Raw genomic sequence first — 27,863 nt, 5'->3', positions numbered from 1 at the left:
AGCCATATGTATACATATATCCCCTCTTTTTTGGATTTCTTTCCCATTTAGATCACCACAGAGCACTAAGTAGAGTTCCCTGTGCTGTACAGCAGGTTCTCATTAGTTATCTATTTTATACATATTAGTGTATGTATGTCAATCCCAGTCTCCCAATTCATCCCACCCCCCCTTCCCCCCTTGGTGTCCATACATTTGTTCTCTACGTCTGTGTCCCTACTATGTATCATGTCTGTGTCTGAATCATGATGTGTAACCAAAAGGTCAAGTCTCAATGATTCTAGAAGGGAAGCTTCTTAAAGGTCTACACTGTATTTTAAGTCATCCTATAAGGAACAGCTTCATAAAATGGACTGTCTATTTTTGGACCTTGTTTGATAAAAGCCTTCGGACCTTACTTGAGTGGTAGGAACTCTCCCTGTGATGCAATCTTGCTTTAATATCTAAATGAATTAGGAATGACTGATGTTAAGAATACCACAGATTTGACGCCTTAGGCGTAATGGATTACGTTTAGGCTCTGTCGCCTATCAGAATCAGTCGGCTACTGTTCTATGCCCTCTAAGTTGTGTCTTGAATCCAGAAAGCTGCACACTCAGCACATGATTCTAAGATGCATACCCATCAAGCTTAAACTCCTCACCACGTTTCCAAGGAATCGCTTTAAACAAGGTATGGATACTGTATTCAATTTCTTTCCAGTTAGCGTAGATTTATGTCATTTGCTGAAACTTTTTAGTATGGTAACATTTACTGAGTGTCTATTATATCCCATGCTCTATGCTAAGTGATATTCAGCGAGGAGCTCATTTAATATTGACTCAAAACCCACGAAGCAAGTTTTTATTTTCACACTCACTTGCCAATGAGTAAACAAGGACTCAGTGAATAAACGTACTTTGCTAAGAACACTCATCTATAAAGTGATGGAAATTGGACACAGCCCCACACTTTCTCACATTGGGGCTTGAGCTCTTACTCATTATTCTACATTGACTCCTACTTCATTGCACCAGAAGATGCTGTATTTGGTAGCATCACACAAGCTAGGAATAATACATTTTCAACAAACAGATTACTGAACTGTATAGACTTTTTTAGGTCCAAATTGTTGCAGGATGCTGCTATCAGAGCTCAAAAAGGCAAAACCAGTAAGAAGAGGGCAAAGGAAACAAACCATTGGTTCTGAACAATAACACATTTTTGGAGAAGGTGAAACGTAGTTAGATTGATGGAGAAAAAAGAGAGGAGGTAATGGGTCTCCAAAAAGAGTTGGTAGCTTACTACACATGTGCTTGACATGGCACTAGCATGACTTTTACTGGCACATGAGTTGGTTGTTACTGCAAGCACTTTCTCACTCTTGCATCTGAGAGTAGATCACCAATATGAAATGCCCGATTTTCCAACAGTAAAAAGTCAACTATATTTCCCACTTCTCTCTCTCCATTCTTTCTCATTTCCTACCATTGTTCCTAGCCTGCTCAGAATAAAATGAATCTCTGATCTAGCCCACAGATAAAGAGTTGACATTCCACTTATTGAAAGTAGTTAGTCTCCACTCTATAAATTCATAAACTAAATTTTAACCCCCACACCATCATGAAATTGATTAGTCTCATCAGCAAGACTCTTGTCAGAAGCTTAGGGTTAGTGTTTATTTGGCAGGGCTACACATCTAAATGGCACCATCATTCTTGGTATTGTTTCTCTCATGATAAAAAAGTTTTTAGGATTGAGCGCTTTCTCTGGAATGATATTTTCTATCCAAACCAAGAAAAAGAAAAGACACATAAATTATAGGTGCCACAATTTTGATGACATAAACAAACACTGAAGCATAATTTAGTAGCATGAGAATCTTTTGAGAAACTTTTTTTTGACTTGAGGAAAAATAATAGAGCAAGGGAAATTCCTGATGCCTGAATGTAGAAGATATTCTAACTATTGTTGCCTATCTGTACATGGATAAAATTCCTCTAATTCTAGGCTGTTGGTTTAGAAAGTGAGCTGTAAAGTGGGCGATTTCGGTACATTCTCCCACTCAGAAACTCTGTTAAAACAGAAGCAGAGGGATTTGGGAGTGAAAAGCCTTATGTTCAGATAGTAAGCTTTCATTTTGGTAATTTCACTTTTACTGGCAGCATGATCTCTTTTAAAAAACATAATTCATATTTACCTCAAATCTTTAGGTCCTAAAATTGGTTTTAGTAAAAGATGGTGAATGTCTAAAAGAATTGGCTGGGTATCCAGATGGGTGATGGATTAAACTACAAAATAGATATACATCTATGGTTAGAGGGCTTTGAACCTGAATTATTCTTTAAAAACTTGAATATTGGACAGTTTTCAACACTGTTTATAGTAGCATTACCATATAAATGCGGAAACTTCTTCAGTTTGTCCCACCCTCAGCATCTAGTATGACTTGTTTTATTTTTTCATTTTTTATGACATTAAATGATAACATTTTGTAAAGTCACATTTCACTGTGGCTCAATTTCTTATGAGTATAGAGCTTAACAAAACAAAGCTGCAGTAAAAACTTTGGCTTTGCTTCATATTTCATTTCCTTTCCATAACTTATTATTTACAAGGATGGAGAGCCTTTTGACATTCCTTGGAATATAGAATTAATTTATTATTTGTAGACATTTGTACTAAAGTGAGTGAACAAATGACACTGTGATTCTTAACAATAGTTAAGTAGCCCTTTTATTGTCTTCACTTCTTTCACTTTTGGAGTAAATTAAGCTTGAGTTAAGATGGCTTGGTTATTCAAAACTATTTGACTCAATTTTTTTCATTTTGACTCTGAAATATATATTACAACTTTCTTTCATCCATTTTCCCTTACAGCAAAGAACACCTATTTTCAGAATAAAATATTCAGTGAGGTGAAATCATTGTTGAAAGGTTGTGTTCAACAGAAAAAACATCATTGGTTTGCTAGAATTTTGCCATTTGCTGACTGAAAAAGCATTTACTGGATTTTGAAGTATATTTTCCACTTACAGAAAAAATATTTATGGAAAAATAACATTCAGGTGGGAAAAGAGAAAAATCTACTCATTGCTGCTTCATCATCTCTGCACAGAAGGATAGATAAGGGAAAAAGCACTCATTATTTTCCTGGCAAATAATCAAGGAAACAGAGAAATTCTAGTGAAGGATATTTCTATTTTAAAGGAGAAAGAAGAGATAGGGTTTGAAACTATTGAGGATTAATTCCTGTGTAAAAGTCAGCTGCATACACACAATAGCTGAGCTATGCTCTCTCCTGAAGCCAGACCAAGGTCAGAAATTTCAGTTTTGATTCCTAACTTATGGAAAACTGTGACACATTTTGTATGTGGAAGTCCAGATACATGTAAACTATCAATTTGTTAGCAAAATCAATGTTTTTGCCTATTACTTGCCTATTATCTATAAAGAAGGAACATAACTGGAGGAATTCTTAACTTATAATACATTTGAATACAACCCATCTCACGCTACTTTATCCTTCTTTAGGTCAAACTAATGAGTCCCTTTGGAAATCAAAATAGACAACAACCACCATTGTAATAAAATTTAATAAGATATGTGAATGCATAACAAAAATACATTTACATTTTGATGTAAGTTATTTTTAAGACTTTCTCCAATATCTACTCTCATAGGGTTTGTCTCACAGTCTCAAGGTCAAATACAAGCAAGTGTGGATGTCAAGCTATTTAAAAATAAGTTTAAGTTATGTTGATGAAAATGTAAATTGGCAAAATTTTTTTGGAGAGCAACTTGTCAATATCTATCCAAGTATCTCCTGTGCTAGGAGATTTCCAGTTTCAGCTCTGATGTGTAAAGACCTTGGAAGTGGTCACTCCCTTTCTTACAACAAGATAAAGCTGAACAAACTGAAAATCAATGACTTTTCTTAGACTCATTGGAGAACTGAGGTCACAGAACAAATTGGCACCCCAAAATCTAGAATTCAGAGAGTCACATCTGCTTATCAGAAGCAGGTGCCACTCTGGTAGGAACACTTACAGGGCAATTTTGACACATTGCTGGAGTCTGAGTGTGGTCTAGCCTGAAATAGAGAAAGTTCTGGGAGCTGCAGAGTTAGAGCTGAAATCTGCAAACTCTCTCTGAGTGGGGAGTTTGCAGGGAGCCATCACTCAAGAGGGAAATCAGAAACAAGAAAACCAGAGAAATTCAAAGTCATTGGCACCTATTGCTACTTCAGACATTAAACACAGCCCAACTCCTAGCAAATTAACATAAAAACTCACACTAGAGGCCAATATACCCCAGTTCTTATTTATTACCCAATATAACATGTCTGGTTTTCAACAAAAAATTATAAGGCAGGCCAAATGCAGGAAAAACACACTCTGGAAAGACAAAGCAAACATCAGAAGCAGATTCAGATATGACACAGATGTTGAAAGAACTGTCATGCAAGGAGAGATGGGTAATGTAAGTGGAGAGTGTAAACTCTCTAAGAAAGGCTAAAAATGAAATGCTGAAAACAAAAACCACTGTGATAGAAAATAAAGAATGACTTTGAGAGGCTTATTAGTAGACTGGACAGGGCTGAGAAAAGAATCGATTAGCTTAATGTTAGATCAATAGAAACTTCCCAAACTGAAATGCAAAGAAACAAAAGAGTGAAAAAAAAAAAAAAAAACAGAGCATAACGTCTAAGAAATGTAATATAATTTTTTAAAAAGTGTAACATACATGTAATTAAAATATCAGAAGGTGAAGAAAAAGAGAATGGATCAGAAGAAATATTTGAAATAATAATGGCGAACGATTTTCCAAAATTAATGACTAACACCAAGCCTCAGATCCAGGAAACTGATAAAACCAAAAAAAAAAAAAAAAAATGCAGGATAAATACCAAAAAACACACATCTTGGAATAGAAAAAGGACATTAATTAAAAACTAAGGAAATCTGAATAAAGTTTGCACTTTAGTTAATTATAATTTATCAATATTGGTGCATTAATGTAAAATGGGCCACACTAAAATGGGAAACTCAATGTGCAGTATATGAGAACTTTCTGTACTACCTTCACATTTTTTATTAAAAAAATAAACTAGTCCAAAATAAAAAGTTTATTTTAAAAAAATGCAAAACATGAAACAAAACTCTTTTTCAAATAATCTACTAAAAAATGCACTGCTAGCAGTTTATACTAAACATATGCAAGCAAAAATATGCCATGAGAGATTTGCCACTAAGGCTTTTTATTTTAAAAAATCTGACACCAAACTGAGTGTTCATTAGTATAAGCTTGGTTAAATAAATTGCATCATATCAATAAAACAGATGATTATGCAGTCATTAAGAAAAAGAGAAAGAAGTAGATCTATATGTATTGCTTTAGGAAGAACGCCAAGTCATAGTAAGTGAAAAGGCAAGGTGAAGAACAGAATGCATTGTTAAGGTCCCATTTGAGTACATTTAAACTCTTTAATTTTAAATTTAAATATTGGACAAGGCTTATTGCAAACAATAACAGTTCCATATTACCACTTATTCTGTCCCTGAGATACAACAATTTCCAACTTTTTTATAGCTTTTTTTGCTATTTCCCTCTATTAAAAAAATAACATGTTTATGCTTCTCTTTCTTGATTTTTCAGTTTTAGATATTTTCATTACTTTCATACTATGGATGATGAGAATTTAACTTTCTTACACCCTTATCCCACTCTTCATGCATAACTTCATTTCCTTCGTTTTCTCAATGAATTGAGGGAATGTGACAATTGTTCATGAAATTAACATTCAATGGTTATATAATATGAACACTTAGTTATTCTTAAACAGACTTTAATCAGTCTCTCTGGCTTTAGCTTGATAAGCTCCTGTTTTCGGATGACCTTAGCCTTTCTGGGGTTCTATATATGCTTCTATGCGTCACCGCCATCTTAGGTTTTAGCGTAAGCTTTTGGACCCTTACTGTTTGCTTGGGCACCTTCTGGTTTGCTAAGTTAGCAACCACTCATTCTCCTGCATTCCAACTTCCAAATTTTATTACTGATTCTGTTCTCTTGTCTGAGGACAAATCTAAGTTAAATGAGGACTAAAGTTTATGCAATTTTGAGTTCTCTCTTTAAGAAAAAAAGGACAAAATTATGAATACAAAATTTGATGCAAAAACACTTATTTGGAATAAGAAAATAAGTCATAAAATAACAACCAAAAAAGGTTTACAAATACCACAAAATTTTAAAAAGCCTAATATTTTTATTGATTAATGGCCTAACGTGACTCTATAATAGTTTTTCCCATAATTTTTCTGGCTACATATACTTTGATTACCTCCATATAAGAACAATTTTTTAACATCACTTTCTTTGGAGAAAGTGGGAAAGTATTTCAATCTTTTATCTAGCATGGCTAAGTTGTTTTTTTTCCCCCCCAAGAGTTGGGATGTGACTTAACACATAAGTATAGTTGACATTTTATACTATAGGCATGAAAATATTGGGCTGTGTTCTACAAACACAAGAAATCTTATAAATCCTAGTTGGGAAAATTCTCATCAGAAAGGAAAAAATACATGGTTTGTGACACCAAATTATTTACGTATTATTTACCTGGTATTCAGAACAATTTTCAGACATCAGTTTCTGGCTTTGCATATTTTAACTCTTACTTCTCCTGCTCTACTTGGATACACTGATGCCTGGTGCCACAGGAAACAATCATACCACAAAACATCTCTGACCCTGAGTATTTGCATTGTGATGCCTACTGTGTAGATAAACTGGGTAGCAGAAGTATTTCTGGAACCAGACCCACAATAAGATGACTTGCAATAACATATCTATACACAGAAGTGATTGCATGCAGCATAAATATATCTTTCTAAACCAAAATTCAATGTATAACCAAATAAACTTCCTTGGCCAGATCTTAAAAATGACCATAGTCACCATCTAATGCAAGGCACACTCTGGTGAAGGAGAAGTCAGAGTAGAAACGCACAGCAATTTTAATTAATTAAACAAAAGCAAAAGGCTTACCTTTGCAAATCTTACAAAAATATATGAAAATGTGAGCACATTGCCAGAGTACCTCCCAGAGCCTGGGAAGGCACCCATGCAAGCAGAGAGAAGCCCTGAAGCTTATGCTTCATTAGCTTCACAGTAAACCCACCAGTGCGTTTTGTCCTTTGGGTTTATGCCCTTTAAAAATCCCTTTATTTTTGGCTATTATAAATAAAGCTGCCATAAACAGTCATGTACTGGATTTTGTGTGAACTTAAGTTTTTATTTCTCTGGGATAAATGCCCAAGGGTACAATTGCTACAACATATGGCAAGCACATGTTTAGTTTTGGAAGTAACAGCCATATCTTTTCCAGAGTAACTATACCATTTTGCATTCCCATCAATGATGAATGGGTGGTCCAGTTTCTCCACATCCTCACCAGCATTTGCTATTATTACCGTTTTTTAATTTTAGCCCTTCTGTAAGATATGTAGTATCTCATTATGTTTTTAATGTGCATTTCCCTAATGACTAATGATGTTGAACATCTTTTTATGTATTCATTTGCTACCTGTATATCTTCTTCAGTGAAATGTCTTTTCATGTCTTTTGCCCATATTTTATTTGTATTTTTTGCTTTTTACTGTTGAGTTTTCTTCATATGTTTTAGATACAAGTCTTTTGTTGGTTATGTGGTTTGCAAATATTTTCTATAGGTCTGTAGTTTGTCTCTTTATTCTTTTCATAGAGTCTTTAGCAGAGAAAATTTTTTGTTGTTGCTTTTGTTCTTCTGGAAATAACCCAAATATTTTCCATTGGGAGAATAATTAAACCAACTGTGGTACATATATGCCATGAATTCTACTCAGCATTAAAAAAAATGAACTATTGATACATGTAAAGACTGGAATGGATCGCAAGAGAATTATGGTGAGTGAAAAAGCCAATCTCAAAAAGTTAAAGACTATAATTTCATTTATAATGACATTCTTTTTTTTTTTTTTAATTATCTTGGGGGTTTTTTTGTTTTTTTTTTTTTAATTAATAGCTACTCTATTTATTTATTTATTTATTTATTTATTTATTTATTTTTAGCTGTGTTGGGTCTTCGTTTCGTGCAAGGGCTTTCTCTAGTTGCGGCAAGCGGGGGCCACTCTTCATCGTGGTGCGGGGGCCTCTCACTATCACGGCCCCTCCCGTTGCGGGGCACAGGCTCCAGACGCGCAGGCTCAGCAGCTGTGGCTCACGGGCCCAGTTGCTCCGCGGCATGTGGGATCTTCCCAGACCAGGGCTCGAACCCGTGTCCCCTGCATTAGCAGGCAGATTCTCAACCACTGCGCCACCAGGGAAGCCCAATAGTGACATTCTTGAAATGACAAAATTGTAGAGATGGAGAATAGATCAATGGTTGTCAGAGACTGGGGGTCAGCAGGTAGCAGTGACTAAAGGAGGATAACACGGGGAATCCTTGTAATGAAAATTTTCTGATCTTCACTGTGGTGGTAGTCACACAAATCTTCACAGGTGACAAAATTGCATCGAGCTAAATACACACACACAAATGAGTGTATCTGAAACTGGTGAACATGGAAAAGGTCAGTGCATTACATCAATGTCAATTTCAGTTGTGTAAGATGTTATCATAGGGAGAAACTGGGTGAGATTTCTGCATTATGTCTTACAAATGAATGTGAATCTAGAATTATTTCAAAATAAAAAGTTTTAAAAAACTTCTTTGTGTCACTTCCAAAGGATTTCAGCAGAGAATAGAGAGAAGTCATTACTATGCTTAACTGAAAGTCTGTACAAAAAAAGTTTTTAAAAGAATACATTTACAGGGGCTTCCCTGGTGGCGCAGTGGTTGAGAATCTGCCTACCAGTGCAGGGAACACGGGTTCGAGCCCTGGTCTGGGAGGATCCCACATGCCGTGGAGCAACTAGGCCCATGAGCCACAATTACTGAGCCTGCACGTCTGGAGCCTGTGCTCCGCAACAAGAGAGGCCGCGATGGTGAGAGGCCCGTGCACCGCGATGAGGGGTGGCCCCCACTTGCCACAACTAGAGAAAGCCCTCGCACAGAAACGAAGACCCAACACAGACAAAAATAAATAAATAAATAAATAAATAAATAAATAAATAAATAAAAAATAGCACTAAATTAAAAGTTCAGAGATATTTAAAAAAAAAAAAAAGAATACATTTACATTCTGGAATATTCAGAAGGCCAGACAAAGCTTCCAAGAAACTTTTAATAGTAGTTACTTTGGATGTAAAAAATTCATTTGAGAAAATACTTGTGAAAAATAAAAAGTTTTGATAAGAAACAAAACAAAGAACAAGATGGTATATTTAAATTCACTCATATCAGTAATAACATTTAATATAAATAGTGCAAACAAACCATTTAAAAGGCAGAGTGTCATACTGGGTAAAAACCAAGACCCAAGGTGCTCAAAAAAAATCTACTTTAAGTATAAAGAAACAAATAGGTTCAAAGTAAAAAGATAAAAAAAGATATGCCCTGCTAAAACTTGTCCAAAGAAAGTTGGAGCTGATATTAATAGAAAAAGTAAGTTTGAGAGCAAATAATATTACCAGAAATAATGGAGGTCATTTTATTATGATAAAGGCATCAATTAATCAGAAGGACATATCAATTGTAAATATTTATGCACCCAATAACAGAGCTTCAAAATACATGAAGCAAACTGATAGATCTGTAAAGAGAAATAGACAAATCCATGATATAGTAAGAGATTTCAACACCAACCTCTCGATAATTGATAGAACAAGTAGACAGAAAGTCAGGAAGAATAAAGAAGTTTAGGTTATTGAATAAAATATCTAAAATTGTATATTTTTAGGATGATGTTCTTATTAAATATACATGTGTTAACTGTGTCCATGAAGAAGTTAGCAAAATAGAGATGTGTTCAAACCGTTTATACTATTTGTTGCTGCACATCTTTTTTAAATTAGCATGGATTTTTGTGACCATATTGATGATCAGAAATCCAAAACTTATCGAGCCTGCAGTGACCTCTCACATAGGCTATTTTATAACTTTATGACCATCTCTTTGCCTATAGTGTTTGCAAGATCAGAATCTGAGCCAATATAAGTCAAGTATACTTCAATTAAAAAAAAAATCTGAGTCAAGTGATCCTGGACATTAGCAACTGTTTTCCCCAGCCATGGTAATCTATTGCCTTTAGAGTCTGGGACTGAGAGAAATATTCAAGTTCTGTAGGTCATAGTTTATGAACACAAGTCAGATCCAGAAAAGGGCCTAGAGCATCTGGGTAAAATATTAATTAAGATAAATTAAAATGAAAGATAAAGGGTTGGTAGAGTTGTGACACAATTAGAAGGATCCAAAATATGAAATAAGAAACAGAGGACAAGGTACAACACAATTTAGAAGCAAGGAGAAAGGAATTTGATGGATTCTTATAACCACATGATAGTCTTTTTTAAGTCTGAAAATCTCATTTAAGAAATCCTAAATGGGAAATTTAGATTATTTTAGGGACTGAGGTTAGGGACCAACTTATTGGTGATCTGCTTTAAGTGTTCATCACTGTGAAGTTTCTCTTAAAGTGCACTTGACAGAATTCAGATGACAAGGCTTAAAACTAGGTGAGCGTCTCAGCTTTTTGCAAGTCCCCACTCACTATGTCATCTTGACAAGTCATTTAACCTTTTGAATCACATTTTTTTTGGCTTATAAAATATGAATAGTGATACCAACCTACTGATGAGATTGCTCAATGCAAATGTAATACAATAGAAATAGTAATGTATGCTATAGAGCAGCACTGTTCAATAGAACTTTTTCAATGACAGAAATGTTTTATAGTTTTGCTATTCAACATGATGGCCACTACCATGTGGGGCTATCAAGCATTTGAAATATGGTTAGCACAACTGAGGAACAGAATTTTTAATTTTATAGATTTTAAAATAATTTAAATTTAAATAGCCACATGTGGCTAGTAGCTACCATATCAGACAGCACAGGTATAGAACTAAAGAAAACTTTTCCAATTCATTTTTGGGGGGCCTGTGTCACATACAACAAGGAATGTCAGAAAATCTATCAACCATAGCTTTTATTATCTTTTATTTACATGAAGAAACAAAAATATCTGGCTTTTAACATGCTGATTTATTGTTCTAGAATGTGATATTAAGGATTCCCTCTAGAAAGATTTCACATTATCCCAGTGTTTGTACTGTAGCTGAGATTTTTGTATCCAGAAAACAGACAGAGAAGTACGTTCTCACTTGGCACAGATGAGGGTCTTCAGGTATTTTTCTCATCACTCTAAGGTCACAATCAATACTTTGGACACAATAACCCTCACCGCGGTTCTCAGCATAAAGAAGATTCAAAGGCTATCGCTAATAGGCCACTGTGTAGAATGCGAAGTAATTTTGGAGCAGGTCCCTAAGAAAGGTGCTGAGTTTCCTCTCAGGTCCCTAAGAAAGGTGCTGAGTTTCCTTTCTTTGACAATGTTAAATTTACCCCTCTAGAAGGGGTTAGGAATGGTTCCTACACAAGACAAGTAAATATAATTATTGTCCTCCAAATCAATTAAGAAGCCTCCATGTTTCCAGAAAGGTTGGTTTGACTTTTGGTCATGTTAACCTTTGCCCTTGATTTTATTGGAATGTTCTTTTCCAAAATATATTTTTCAGCTGAGCCTTTAGGTTTTAGCCATTTATGTGGGAGTGTTCTTATTTCAGATCACCTTAGTGGAATAATTTCCATATGATTTAAAAATTCTTGGCTGAATGAAAAGAAGGGTGATATCTAGCAAGGATAACACTAATAGTCTGTCCATATTCCTGGGTTCCTTTTTTTTTCTACTTGAAAAATATGAAGTAGAAACTTCTTTTTATATTTAGTTATCTAGAAATCAGAAAACCTGAATATACACGGTAGCAGGTGAAGGAGCCTTGGAATCACCTTTCCTGTGGGTCCCTGACTGAATTTTAGTTCTTGTCTGTGCACCCGGTCCTAGATATTTGATGTCAGGTAGCTAAATCATTTCAAATAACCAACTCAATTTTTAACCTTTCATCCAGATAATATGGAAAGAATGTCTCTGGATTTGAGAGCAACTTGAATTTCAATGCTTTGTATTGTTGGTAAATTATTCCATTTGCTTTGATTCTTTCATACTAGGAAAGAACATGCAATGTGCCTATCTTGACCTCCCCACATATTGTTACTCATTATTGGTATTTACTCCTTCCCTTTCCAACAGTATTCTGTGCGGCAATGAAATAACTTTCAAAATCTTTCAAATAGATTTTTATTTACTAAAGATTTTTGATAATTGCTTTGTATATTATTTTATGCTTTTACCTCATTAAATAATTACACTGCTTTATTGTTTATTATATTCCTATACCAGAAAAAATGTTTCGGGGGCTAGGGAGGCAGTGATTAGAACAGACATTTTATAGCTAATTTAGGTAATATATTGTTGAATTTTCTTTGCAGTATTTTCATTGACATTTCTTGTTAGAATACCTTTCTTCTTGGGACATTTCAACTGTAACACAGTATCTCTTTGTCCCTTTTATGAAAATGTCAATAGAACAGCTTTAATATTTCCTTGAAGGTTCATCAACATTATAGCATTTTGTTTATATCCCCTTTTGTGAGAGAAGAACTGTTCCAGAATTACTGCTCTGAATAAGACTTTTCACAGTCTGGTCAGCAAAGGATATACTGGAAGGTAATGTGATTGATTGATAGACATAATGATGGTTCTGTCACTCTTATTGCCATGTAAGTGGTCCATAGCAAATGCATTGTCTTGAAGACAGAAACTCTTGAACCAAGGGCTAATTAAAGCAATGATCAGAATATTTCTTAGATGGTTTTCTTATGTACTTAAAGTGTGAATTGACTTTACTAGGGAACACTCCCTTCCTCCCACTCCTCCACCTCCCACCCACCTCTACCTTCATGTATATATAATTTTCCATAATCTCTTCTCTGGCATTTTAACTTAACCAAAGGTATAGCCCTATGTCTTGCATACAGAGACAACTAGTATCTATGTAACACCGTGGTCATGATACAGATGAGGACTGAAGTCAGACAAGCTATGGGTCATAAACAAGCCAATAAGAACATTGTTTGTACAACCTCTCCAGATTTTGGCAAGATTCAATACTATGAAGCTAGCATATTGCAACACTTCACTTTTAAGTAATGTAATAATCTCCAGAATGCTTATTTAGAAGGGAACAGCTTTATGTAATTGATCCTCATTCTTAAACTAAAGCCCATCATCAGACCAAACTCATATTCTTCCACGAACACACAAACCCATTTGGCCTTTTCAGCATGACTGGGCAGGAAATGACCTGCTACTGGCAGAATCCTATTTCTTGCCTTCCTAGACCGTACACAGAAAATAATTATAACTGATCACTGATTGAGCCCTCTGTGTCATGTTTGCTTTACTGGATTAATTTTGTTCAGAGTAGTATTTGGTAATAAACTATCATAATTATCTAAAGTATTGTGTGTTCTTTTTTTCAAATCTCTGCTCCTTTTGTAATTATAATCAGGCCTTTGGTCTTAACTGAGATGCATTGCTAATAACTTGCCATAGTACTTATTGTGTTCCAAGCATAAACAGTCATTTCTGGCCCAGAGTAGGACTCCTTCTTTTCCATCAAGTGTACCAATTGTCCTGGGATCTCTTTGTTCCTGCCCTTTACCATTGACTCTTAAATTATTCTAGCCTGAGAACAATTCAAACGTGGAAAACTTTTAAGTAACTGTGTGAAGGCATCCTTGGGGAAGTAAGCTACTATTGAGAGAAGAAAGAACCATGGGTATGGAGATTCCTTAAAAAACTAAAAATAGAGTTACTATATAATCCAGCAATCCCACTCCTGGGCATATATCTGGAAAAGACGAAAATACTAATTCAAAAAGATACATGTACCCCAACGTTTACTGCGGCACTATTTAAATACAATAGCCAAGACATGGAAGCAACCTAAATGTCCATCGACAGATGAATGGATAAAGAAGATATGGTATATATTCACAGTGGAATATTACTCAGCCATAAAAAAAGAACAAAATAATGCCATTTGCAGCAACACGGATGGACCTAGACATTATCATACTAAGTGAAGTAAGACAGACAAAGACAAGTATCATATCACTTATATGTGGAATCTAAAAAAATGATACAAATGAACTTGTTTACAAAACAGAAACAGATTCATAGACATAGAAAACAAACTTATGATTACCAAAGAAAGAAAGGTAGGGAAAGGGAAAAATAACGAGTTTGGGATTAACAGATACACACAATTATATATAAAATAGATAAACAACAAGGACCTACTGTATAGCACAGGGAACCATATTCAATATCTTGTAATAACCTATAATGGAAAAGAATCTGAAAAAGAATAGTTATATATATATATAAATAATTGAATATATATGTATGTATAACTGAATCACTTTGCTGTACACATGAAACATTGTAAATCAACCATACTTCAATTAAAAAAAAAAGAACCATGGTTTGTTCAAGTCAATTGATGCTATGGAAAAGAGATGGAAAAGAGAATATAAGTCCTTACATTTTGAAGGAGCGGTTCACACTAAGCATAGAAGTGGGTAACAGTGGTGGGGAGTGAGGTGAAACTTTAAGACACTCTTGAGGCAAAAGTTAATATTCTCCAAAGAATTTTGGTAACAGGCACATTTTGTATTTTCCTGTGCAAGTGGGCTTTTGCAAATCAAAAACTAAGCCCAGAGACCTGAGATCATGGGAACAAACCTAGTTTGTTTTATGTGGTTTGCATAAACCTTATAGGATGACATACATGTTACTGTGGGAGGTAAGAGCAGTTCATGGCTTTAATCTATCAGCATCACTGCCTGGTAGATCTAGAAGGCTTTATAGGATATCTTAGGGCTCTCAGACAAGACGAAGCCACTTTTCTTCCTTTATATGACAGATAAACAGGCATTCCTTTGATTGTGTAAATTTTAAGGATTACAGTCTACTTTAAAGGACAGTGGTTAGAAGTTTTGTACAAAATAATGATATTGGATTTGCAGCTAAAAGGGTTTGGGTCTAGTTGGAAGCTGGCTGGGCAATGAACTGAGTGCATTTGTGCTTACAGATTACTTCTCTACAAAAATAGCTGGCAGCAAAGAGGTGTGGTCTTGCCTGAGTTCAGCCTCACATCAGTGAAAGTGTCTAGCAAAAACAGGGAACGAGGGGAGCTAGTGAAAAAAGATATGTGCTCTTGGGGGGTATCACAGCATGTTTACTTGAGCTCTTTCTTTAATCCAATAAAAGTGTTGGCAAAGTGTTTGGTATTTGAGGCATAGAGGTGGGAGTTCTGTCACGATGTAACTAAAGATGGTGGGAAAACCAGTTTGAATAAAATGAGTTCCAACTTGAACCTTTGCCTGTGCCTGGAACTAAAACCAAGTCAGCCCACTGTTAAGTGTCAAAAACGTTGAGTCATTAGCCTCCTTTTTGTTTCATCTGTTTCAGAATATCTGTATGTGTCTACTTTTTTTTATATTCTTAAAAAAATAGACTGGCTTGTGGCACTCAGAATGCAATTCTTAGCTTACTACATCCTCCTGAACTTTAAAAGGATAAATATTTTTTAAAATTCTTATCAAAATATATTGATGAATTTAGATGTTTTTATTTGATTCCCAATGTTCTTCTTAGAAGAAGAACCTTCTTTGGTTGTTCATATAGATTCTGGAAACAGTTAACTGCTATGAAACCTGCTTTGGTAGGTGTCATTTTAGAGAACATTGGGAAATGGAGGGGTGAAACATATTTAGTACTAGTCCCAAAGCCACTGAGTATCCACAAATTTTTCAGCACCACAAAGTGAAGTTTTTCAGTTCATCTCATTTTGTCTCCCTCTTCACTTTTTCACATGAGAACATAGCTTTCTGAATTTTCGCATTCCCTTTAGACCACTTTGGAGAGGCAAGCTACCTCAGAGAAAATCTGTCACAATCTCAGATAATTACCACTATAAAAACCCTTATCAGAATGAGTAGAGAGAACTGAACTGTGTGAGAGAGAACCTCAAGGGGAAAAATGATTAATTCGTGTCAAAAACAGGACTAAAGTTATTGAAATAGATCTCTGGATATGTTAAGTAGCCTTCCATTAATCAACTTGATGAATCCCTTCTAAGAATATACTGTCCATTAAGAGAATGACTACATCTGAATAGAGAAGGTATAAGGGATTTAGGGAGTCAGAGGTGCTTATTGCATTTTATAGAAATAGGATCATTTATGGCCAATTTTACTCTAACAAATTAAGATACACTGAAACTTCATGTCCCTCTCCACCACACCCTAGGGCACACACACACACCCCTCCACACACCCATACACACACATCCCATTTTTTCAATCTTCCTTGGCGAAAAGAGCTGAGATCACTGTTTGTGAAACCTTGCCTCACTGCCACAGTCAGACTTTGTAACTCCCTCCTCTGTGCTTTCTTAGTTCTTCAGACATACCTCTAAAATGGAACTTACATTTTTAAATTATAATTATCAATTTATATTTCTGTCCACCTTCACTTCCAACTAGACTATGAAACTAAGGATCATATCTTATTCAAACTTGTCCTCAATGCTGAACACAATGCTTGGTACATAGTAAGTGCTCAGTAAAAACTTACTGGATGTACAGGTAAATGAATGAGTTAGTAGAATTCCTGTAAGTCTGCATAGTCATACACAGGTTCTTGTGAAAATCTTTCAACTGCCCAGCCTGACCTCTGCACAGAGGATACTGCTCTGTACCTCTAGTATGTGTCATTAAACACAACCCCATTTGATATTACCTGGGCTTAAAGAAACTTCATTTAGAGCAGGGGTGAATGGATTGGTTTTCCCTGGCTACCTCAAAGAGTCAATAGCTTCCAGATGACATATATAACAATCTTTACATTTCACTCATTGCAGGAGAATTCTTTACCTTCAAAAATGAGACCTAAATATTATTAATTGTTTTTAATACCTGAGAAAATTAAGACTCAGAGAAGTGAAATATTTTACAAATAATACAGTTAGTAAGGATAAAGATGTTATTAGAACTCAGACCTCTGGCTCCAAATCTCATCATCTTTCTTCTACAATGCCCTACCTGATCTCAGAGTTTTGTGAGTAAACAAGAAAACCACAGATGTATTTCAAACTTCTAAGTTAAGATTGTGACAAACATTGTCCAAGTGGTTCTCTGAACAGGTAGACTCAGTTATATTCAGGAAAGTATTTTAGAAATAACACAAACTGTGTGTGTATACAGTCCTATATCTTTCTGGAAACAACAACAATAAAAATGATCTATCCATTCTGGCTTCATTAGGAAGGATACTGGAAAGTCTACTTGTTATAAAATTATATTGCATCCATACCTAGAATTTTACTGTGTGGAATTCTCTTCCCTATACTTCCAGAAAAATATAACAGAACTTTAAAAGATCCAAATCACAAAAGTGGGCAAGAGGATGATTAGTTTCTACAGATATAACTAGGGGCTTATTTCCCTAATTCCTTCATATTAGAGGTAATTCTTGAAGCTGATTAGAATTGAAATAAGATTCTACTTTACATAATAAGAAGAATTTGGAATATATTAGCCTAGAATAATAGGTAAATAAGACATATAAAAGATATATACAGAATATTCTATCCAAAAGCTGAAGAATATACATTCTTTTTAAGCACATACGGAACATTCTCCAGAATACATCACAAGTTAGGCCACAAAACTAGTCTCAATAAACTTAAGAAGACTGAAATCATATCAAGCATCTTCTGCAACCACAAATGAAAATAGAAGTTAACTGAAAAAAAAAAAAAAATTGGAAAAAACACACAGACACATGGAGATGAAACAACATGCTGCTAAACAACCAATGGGCCAATGAAGAAATCAAAGAGGAAATTTTAAAATACCTGGAAACAAATGAAAATGGAAACATAACTTTCCAAAATCTCTGGGCCATAGCAAAAACCGTTCTAAGAGGAAAGTTCATAGTGATACAGCTCTACCTCAAGAAACAAGAAAAACCTCAAATAAACAATGTAACTTTACACCTAAAGGAACTAGAAAAAGAGGGACAAACAAAGCCCAAAGGTGATAGAAGGAAGGAAATAATAAAAATCGGAATAGAAATAAATGAAATAGAAACAAAAGAAAAAAGAAAAATAAAAGAAAAGATCAATGAAACAATGAGCTGGTTCTTTGAAAAGATATTGATAAAGCTTTGGCCAGACTCATCAAGAAAAAGAGAGGGCACAAATAAATAAAATCAGAAATGGAAGGGAAGTTACAACTGATACCACAGAAGTACAATCATAAGAGACTACTACAAACATATACCAACAAATTGAACAACCTAGAAGAAATGGATACACTCCTGGAAATATACAGTCTTCCAAAACTGAATCAGGAAGAAACAGAAAATCTGAACAGATCGATTACTAGTAATAAATCAATAATCAAAAATCTCCCAACAAACAAAAGTTCAGGACCAGATGGCTTCACAGGTGAATTCTACCAAACATGTAAAGAGATAATACCTATCTTTCTCAAACTGTTCCAAAAATTGAAAAGGAAGGAATGTTTCCAAGCTCATTCTATCAGGTTAGCATGACCCTAATACCAAAACCAGGCAAAGACACAACAACAAAAAAAAGAAAGAAAGAAAAAAGAGAGAGAGAGAGAGAAAATTATAGGCCAATAGCCCTGATGAACATAAATCTTCAACAAAATATTACAAACCAAATTCAACAGCACATTAAAAGTTTCATACATCATGATTAAGTAGAATTTATTCCAGGAATGCAAGAATGGCTCAACATCTGCAAATCAATCAATGTGATATACCACATTAACAACAAGAAGGCTAAAAATTATATGATCGTCTCCATAGATGCAGAAAAAGTATTTGACAAAATTCAGCATCTATTTATGATTAAAAACTCTCAAAAAAGTAGGTATAGAGGGAACATATACCTCAACATAGAAAAGGCCATATATGACAAACACACAGCTAACATCATACTCAATGGTAAAAAGCTGAAAGTTTTTCCTCTAAGGTCAAGAACAAGACAAGGATGCTTGTCTTTTATTCAGCATAATCTTGGAAGTCCTACCCACAGCAATCAGGAAAGAAAAAAAAGAAAGAAATAAATGAAAGAAATCCACATTGGAAAGGAAGAAGTAAAACTGTCACTGTTTGCAGATGACATGATTCTATGTATAGAAAACCCTAAAGATTCCACCAAAAACTATTAGAACTAATAATTGAATTCAGTAAAATTGCAGTATACAAAGTTAATGTATAGAAATCTGTTGCATTTCTATACACTACTAATGAATTATCAAAAAGAAAAATTTGGAAAACAATACCACTTACAATTGCATCAAAAAGAATAAAATACCTAGGAATAAACTTAACCACAGAGGTGAAAGACTTGTGCTCTGAAAACTATAAGACACTGATGAAAGAAATTGAAGATGACACAAATAAATGGAAAGATACACTGTGCTCATGGACTGTAGGAAATGATATTGTTAAATCGTCCATACTACCCAAAGCCATCTATAGATTTCATGCAATCCCTATTAAAATACCAATGGTGTTTTTCACAGAACTAGAATAAATAATGCTAAAATTTTTATGGATACACGAAAGACCTTGAATAGCCAAAGCAATCTTGGGAAAGAGAACAAAGCTGGAGGTATCAGGCTCCCTGGTTTCAAACTATGCTATAAAACTATACTGATCCAAACAGCATGGAATTGGCACAAAAACAGACACATAGATCAATGGAACAGAATAAAGAACCCAGAAATAAACCCAGGTTTAGATGGTCAATTAATCTATGACAAAGGAGCAAGAATACACAGTGGGGAAAAGACAGCCTCAAGAATGAAACTAGACCACTTTCTTACACCATGTACAAAAGCAAACTCAAATTAAAGGCTTTAATGTAAGACATGAAACCATAAAACTTCTAGAGGAAAATATAGACAGTAAACTCTTTGACATTGGTCTTAACAATAATTTTTTGGATTGGATCTATCTACTCAGGCAAGGAAAACAGAAGCAAAAATAAACAAATGGGTTTACACTAAACTAGAAATCTTTTGCACAGCAAAGGAAACCATCAACAAAATGAAAAGGCAACCTACTGAATTGGAGAAGATATTTGCAAATGATATGTTCGCTAAGGGATTAATTTCCAAAATACAGAAATAACTCATACAACTCAATATCAAAAAAGCAAAAAATCTTATTAAAAATGGGCAGAGGACCAGGATAGACATTTTTCCAAAGAAGACATACAAATGGCCAACAGACACATGAAAAGATGCTCAACATCACTAATCATCAGGAAATGCAAATCAAAACCACAATGAGATATCACCTCACACCTGTCAGATGGCTATCATCAAAAAGACAGCAAATAACAGGTGTTGGTGATAATGTGGAGAAAAGGGAAGTCTCGTGCACTGTTGGTGGGAATGTAAGTTTGTGCAGCCACTATGGAAGCCATATGGAGATTTCTCAAAAGATTAAAAATAGAACTACCATACAATCCAGTAACTCCACATGCGAATATTTAAGAAAACGAAAACATTAGATGCATACACCCTAATGTTCATTGCAGTATTATTTACAAAAGCCAAGAATGTAAAAGCAATCTAAGTGTCCATCAATAGATGAATGGATAAAGAATATGTGGTATATATGTGTGTGTGTGTATATATATACACACACACACACACACACACACACACACACACACAAAGGAATATTACTCAACAGTAAAAAAGAATTAAATCTTGCTATTTGCAACAACATGGTTGGACCTAGAGGGTATTATGATAAGTGAAATAAGTCAGAAAGAGAAAGACAAATACCACATGATTTCAATTACATGTGGAATCTAAATAAATACGTAAATAAACATAAAACAGAAACAGAGTCATAGATACAGAGAACAAACTAGTGGTTGCCGAGGTGGGGGGTAGGGAAGAGTGAAATAGGTGAAGGGGATTAAGAGGTATGAACTTCCAGACATTAGATTAACTTATAGATAAATAAAGTAGTTATCTCTGCACAGTTGACTTTGAGGACTTATAACCCATTATACGCCATAAAAAAAAATTTCAAAGAATTGGGTCTTCCTCAGTTGTAGTAGTTTAATAAAAAGTGGGAGAGACAAGTCAGCAGTTTAATAAAAAGTGGGAGAGACAAGTCAGCAGCTCACAAACCTCTAGATATTCCTTAGAGTCTAAATCTCTCTTACATCTACCCAGTTCAGTACTCTAATTTGGAAAACTTTTAAATGTTTAAATGAATAGTAGCAGCTTTGTACTTTCTAAAATATCTGCAATGACATCTCATGTTTTATTTTATTTAGTTTGTTCATCTTCTAAAATAAGCACTGCGTACATACATATATTTGATTACAAATCATCCTATTATCCCAGAAGTCTGGAATAAGAATTATGCATATTATAGGCTTATTGTCTTGTGGCTATAGAGATTATACCCTGTACATGGGGAACAGATTTGGCTTCCAATAAACCAAATCTGTGATAGAGAACACTTTCTAACACAGTTCCATTGTATTCAGAAATCGAGATTACTAATAAAGACACCAATAGAAACTATTCAACCTCCCATTCAAATATTTTCTAAATTACTGGTCTCTCTGTGAGAACATTTTTCTCTGGCATAAACAGTGGCCATGAATAGAATGAGTGTTTGAACAGTACAAAAGTACCAGGTTTCTTCCTGTTACCCAAGCAGCAATAAACACCAATGGTACAGCATCCAGCACAGAAGCCTTGGTCACACAATGGGGCTTACACACTAGGGACCAGTTCTCTGATAACATGAATGTCCCAGCTGGGGAGACACCAACAGCCAAAGTTAACAGTTGCAAAAGAGCCATTGAAAAAAAATGGAAGGGTTCCCTTTCCCTCCAAAGTCTTTGCAGAAAGCAACAGAACTACATCTGGGTGTCTGGGAATGAATCATGTTATTGTATTAAATTGCTGGGCACATGCTCTGTTTCCCTTTCCCGCCCCTATAACCTGTTCCCAGGGATGTTGCCCTATTGATTTATCTTATCAGAGCCACCTGTATCTGCACATGTCAGTGTCCATGATGGAAGAAAACAAGGAATGAGGTTAAAAAAAAACACACACAAGAACCTCTGATTTTCTTTGAAGTAATTTTGAAGAAGTTAAGGGCAGAAATGATAACTTAATCTTTAAAAAGCATTAAGCATTTAGATATATCTTTTTAAAATGTAATATATGTATAAGAAACTCCAGGGGTAGCTGTCATGATTTTCTCCACTTTTCAAATGGGGAACTGAATGACAAAGAGGTTAAATGAAAGTTTTGTGACTGAGATGCTAGTTCAGATGTGTCTGGCTCCTGATTTTCTTCTGGGAATTAGGAAGATAATAACTAGAACACTGACTTTCACACTTTTTTGGACTGCAATTCACAAGAAACTGTAATGATCCACTAAGTTGGTTTCGTTTTATAACTCTCAAATAGGTCTTGAATCACATTTGAAAAACACTTGACTACAACGTCTCCACCAAATGTCCTTGCGTGAACGCCCATATCATAGGAATCTAAATTCTTCTGTAACTGTCTATTTTATTTCTGAATATTTCTGTGCGTGGAAGTAGGTCTGTGTTTCTGCTATTTCTATGACAGCCTTCTAGATCCTGGGAATGATTATCAAATCTCTCATGAGTCATCTCTTCTCTAAATTGGATATTCCCACATTCTTTATTCTTTGTATGATATAGTTTCTATTCTGTCCACTCATCTTAGAATACACACCGTTTTAAGATATCCCAGCTGTGTGATTGGGATTCCAATCCTTAGTCTTAAATATCAAACCTCGATTTTGCTGTTCAGAGCTATATTTCTATTTCCAGTTTAAAATCATGTTAACCTTTTTGGTGGCTACATTCATTCTGTGGTGCTTAATGAACTTATCAGCTACAACCAGGAAGTTCATTTGTTTATAACAATGAAACTTGCTGTAGCCTAATGCCAACATGATATAGTTATTTTCAATCATAAGTTAAATATTGACAGATTCCGAATATAGAACCTGTGCTACGTATAATTCATGATATGCAAAGGAAAATCACACCATTCACTTTAGTCGTTACCTTATTTTTGAGGTTAAATGATGCATATTACCTTGAAATGATAAGTCAAAATGTTGCCTGCTGTTTGCACTGTTTTGTAGGTCAGCAATGTATTACTTCTTTTTTTATAAATATGCCTTCATCATGCTTTTGTGACTTGAATTTGGTTGGCTTTTTCCCCTTTAATCAAGAAGATTTTATTACTGACAATTTTATTAGTCAATTGTTTTCGTTTTGACATTGAAACATTGATTAGATACTTCGTCTTAGGGATTGTGCTTTTGTTTATATATACACATGGTTAATTTACATGTTTTTTATTTCCCAAATCTTGTTGAGATTGCTTCCTGGCAGACCTTCCCTTTTCTAAAAATAGCATTCTTTTTTCTGTTTTCTGTATGATGCTGTTGGCAGTAAGGAAGGAAGCATAGATATATTCTAAAGATATAGGTTAGGAGTTTTGTGAAATCCTTTGATTTAAATCACAAAATTTCAGGATGAAATTTCTTAACATGGTACCAAAGGGTGCTGATGTGTGGACATTCCAGAAAGACCAAACTTGGTGGTACAAAAAAGGGAAGAACTGACCAAAGATATTGCAGAATGTGCTGCTTCAGAGAGTGAGTGTTTTTTTTCCCCTTGCAGGTGAGCAGCTATGTGACATGAATCCGAAAGAAGAGGGTAAGGAATTGGTACCTGGACCAGACTGGCATTTTTCAAACTCTGCTCTCTGAGCAGAGAATGCATGCTGGCGAGGAAGAGAAGCAGTCTAGCAGAGCCCCAGATTCTCAGCTCCCATGCCCAGCAAACATCCTCTTTCTTCACCCGAAGCAGCTTGCTTGTGTCTTTTTTTATATATTGTACCTCTGTATAAACTGTGTTTGCCTATGGCTAAGAAAAGTTTCCAAATCAGTGGACAAGATGCTCTTTAACTGCACTTCCGTTCTGATATTTATCCACCAGAATCGAAACAGTTTCTGTTTGGACACCATATTGCAATGGAGATATTAACCTACAAGGGCAGAAGGAAAGAGTCTGCAGAGATGACAGGTACTTTTACTTACCAATCTCCAAAGGATTCTGGAAGAACAGCAAAAAAGTGAGTTTAGGAAAACTAACTCCACAAGAAATGAAGGAGGCTGAGTTTAGTAAGCTTAGTTGAAGGAAAACAATTCAGCAAACTGATGTACATCAGAATATACGCACATCAGCTGCCAGCTGACACTTCTGCTTCACTCCTTTGATTCTCTGCCTCTTCAGTCTCCCAGGAGAATCTTCAATTCCACCTATACTCCTAGATCTTACTCGTAAATGACTCCTTTAGACCTGGGAAGTGAATTTCAGCTCTTATTTGCAGTCTCAGCTCCCCTATCTGCCAGGCTGACCTTGACCCGGGACACTGCTGACCGCTGGGCTCCTTCACAGCAGATCTCCCATCCTATAGGCACCTTTATATGGCTGGGTCCATTTGGAGTTACTCTCTCAAATTCCTGACAAGCCCTCCTTCTTCCTGAGACCTGGCTCTGTCTTTGTGACTGGGCTCCCAGAGGCCCATGACACCTGCTCCCTCACCCGGGAATGTCTGACCTGGCTGTGTCCACAGTGATTATGCCCAAGTTGCTCCTCCTTACCGGGCCACCCCCTTCCCTTGGGTGCAGGTAATGGCTCTCCTTCTGCCTGTTCTCTGATTCACTGAAGAATTCTGAAAAAGGCAGATAGAAGAAGAATTTAGTTGTTGTTTTGGCTTTTTATTCTGTTTTGTTTTATCTATCAGGAATGGTCAAAACAATGTCTCTGATTTGGCTTCTGTTGCAGACCAACTTTCTCTTTTTTTCACCTAGTTCTGTCTGTGTTTGGTTTTACTGCTTCTTCATCCCATGTCCTGATACAGATATACCAGATGAAAATAAAGTCTATCACATGTCACCCTTCCCATGCCGATCAGAGCCCACGTCAGGCAGAGTCCCAGCAATTTACATATCAGCTCTTTTTTTTTTTTTAATAGTATTTTTCTTTAAATTTATGTATTTATTTATTTATTTTTGGCTGTGTTGGGTCTTCGTTGCTGCACACGGGCTTTCTCTAGTTGCAGCAAGTGGGGGCTACTCTTCGTTGCAGTGCATAGGCTTCTCATTGCAGTGGCTTCTCTTGTTGCAGCACGGGCTGTAGGCGTGCGGCTTCAGTAGTTGTGACACACGGGCTCAGTAGTTGTGGCTCGCGGGCTCTAGAGCACAAGGTCAGTAGTTGTGGAACATGGGCTTAGTTGCTCCGCAGCATGTGAGTTCTTCCTGGACCAGGGCTCGAACCTGTGTCCCCTGCATTGGCAGGTGGATTCTCAACCACTGTGCCACCAGGGAAGCTCTAGCCCTTTATTTTGTGGAAAGACTAAATTCCAGAAAGCTGAAGTTATTTTTCCAAGGAAACACCACTTATGTGTTAGAGTTCGGATTGAAACAGACATCTGAAACTTCAACGTCCATGACATTTCACTATGTATATCTCCAATTAAGAGCAATTCATCTCTCTTTAATTGGGAGATTGAGATTGACATGTATACACTGATGTGTATAAAATGGATGACTAATAAGAACCTGCTGTATAAAAAAATAAAATTAAATGAAAAAAAGAGCAATTCATCTCTCTATAAACTGTTTTTTAAAATATTGTATTGAAGTATAGTTGATTTACAATGTTGTGTTAATTTCTGCTGTACTGCAAAGTGATTCAGTTATACATATATATATTCTTTTTTGTATTCTTTTCTGTTACGGTTTATCACAGGATACTGAATATAGTTCCCTGTGCTATTCAGTAGGACCTTGTTGTTTATCCATCCTATACATACTAGTTTGCATCTGCTATCTTTAAAGTGTTTAAAACTTGAAGCCATCAGTATTTTTAAGTGCTTTTATATTTTAGGGGGTCTAGTTCATGTGAAAACTAAAATTTTGGATGAGCCCCCCACCAAAATAAAATTGTGGGAAAGTAAAAGTACAATTTACAACCTTTAGAAGTGAAATCTCTCCCGAGTAGCTATGAAAAGGACCCCAGCAGCCCTCCACCCTCACACCACCGCTTCCTCTCCTACCACAAAGCAGCTCAGGTTACGAGTGAGAGTGATATCATGAGAGTGACAACTCTAAATTTGTGTTCATTTGTTTACTAAAAAAGAGAATTCCCAAATTTTCTTGGCACCCAGGTTACAGTTGATGGCAGCATGGAAGTTTGTCATGACATTGTGTTTGGCACATTGGGAAATGCTGAGTCAGACAATTATTCAAGGTTCCATTCTGAGCCTCACTTGTGTACCTGGCGTTACTCTGTGTTCAGCTTTTAGACCCAGGGTTGGTCCTGCCTTTAGATCCAGATAGCCAGGGTCCTTCCCCTTAGAGACACCCTCCTCCCACCTCATCCCTCCCCGTGAGGTAAAGGGATCATGTCTGCCCTGGTCCCACCTCCAAACCAGACCATGCTCCAATTACTTGGGACTCAGAATTCCCTGCCCTAATGACCTGACCCTCCTCCCAGAGATGCTGTAGCCTCTCCCAGGTCTGTCTTCCATAGAATGGAAGCCACTCTGGAAATGCTGGCTCTTAGGTCCAAAGGACAGCCAAGGAGTGACTGCCGAGTGAGAGGGAGGAGGAGGAATTTTGCACAGAGTTTGGATGCGCTCTCATAAAGAATGAGGGAACTGGTGGTAAGAAGAGAAGGGCAGAGGGTCAGGCTGGGACCATGCCTCTATTCCTATGGTTGCCTTAACCCTGGGCTGCCAAGAATTCAAGGATGATAAAGATTTTTGCTCTCAAGGAGTTTTCAGTCTGGTCAGAAAGACGGATACATAAATCAATAATATTAGTCCAACATGGTGAACATAATATTTAGGATTCTTTGAGATACCAGAGGAGGGTCACTTAGGCCAGCCTGGCATGAAGATGTAGGGATTAACTGGGAAGGATGAATCTTGAAGGATGAATAAGGTCAACTAGAAAAGAGGGAATGAGGGTGAGGGGGACAGGGGGATTGCAGAGGTTTCGAGAAAGAACACTACTAGGAAAGGTACTGAGACATGAAACAGGAAACTTTCTTACCCTGCAAGGCTGGGCTAAAGGCCCTCCATCTCTGCTGCCATACGTCGAAAAAAGTTCTGCCCACACATCTGGGAAAGAGTAGCAGCTGAATACAAGTGTGTTTAGTTGACACAGTTGTGGTGTAGGAGAGGGACCTTCAAATTTCTTAGTGTTCTTGGAGCAAAGGTCCTAGATGGAAAGAGTAACATGAAGAGGGGTAGAGATGTCAGCACATCTTGGTAAAGGTGGTTTTCAACACCGTGGAGATTAACCTTATTTTAGAAGTGAGAGCTTTAAACACAAGACTGACATGGTTAGACTTCATTTTAGTTAGCAGTGTGAAGCACTGCTAACTAAAATGAAGTGCTCATTCGAAAAGCACTCAAGACTAAAGACACAAAAAACCAGTCAGTGGGCAGTTATTATAGTCCAGGAGAGAGATGATACAGGCCTGAGCTACACTAAATTGAAATCTCAACATATACATATCCATATCCCTTGCTTGCCACACAGTAGGTGTTCAATAATTAATTTTTGAATGAATGAATA

The 27,863-nt window shown here is 36.0% G+C and overlaps 1 protein-coding gene across 1 annotated transcript in view; it reads right to left on the bottom strand.

Annotated features, from left to right (window-relative positions):
* The window catches only part of LOC309635012 (uncharacterized protein), a 375,467-nt gene that overhangs the window by 88,825 nt on the left and 258,779 nt on the right, over positions 1–27,863 (bottom strand). Inside the window, exons 7-8 of the mRNA XM_082405758.1 lie at positions 27,336–27,503; positions 24,879–24,949 (exon numbers count right to left, since the gene is read on the bottom strand). Coding sequence (XP_082261884.1) covers positions 24,879–24,949; positions 27,336–27,503 — 239 coding nt within the window. The remainder of the gene's footprint in view (positions 1–24,878; positions 24,950–27,335; positions 27,504–27,863) is intronic.

The sequence above is a fragment of the Balaenoptera borealis genome (assembly GCF_965194805.1).
Source record: "Balaenoptera borealis genome assembly, chromosome: 9".
NCBI lineage: Eukaryota > Metazoa > Chordata > Mammalia > Artiodactyla > Balaenopteridae > Balaenoptera > Balaenoptera borealis.
This window is presented reverse-complemented; position numbering and strand designations above follow the sequence as displayed.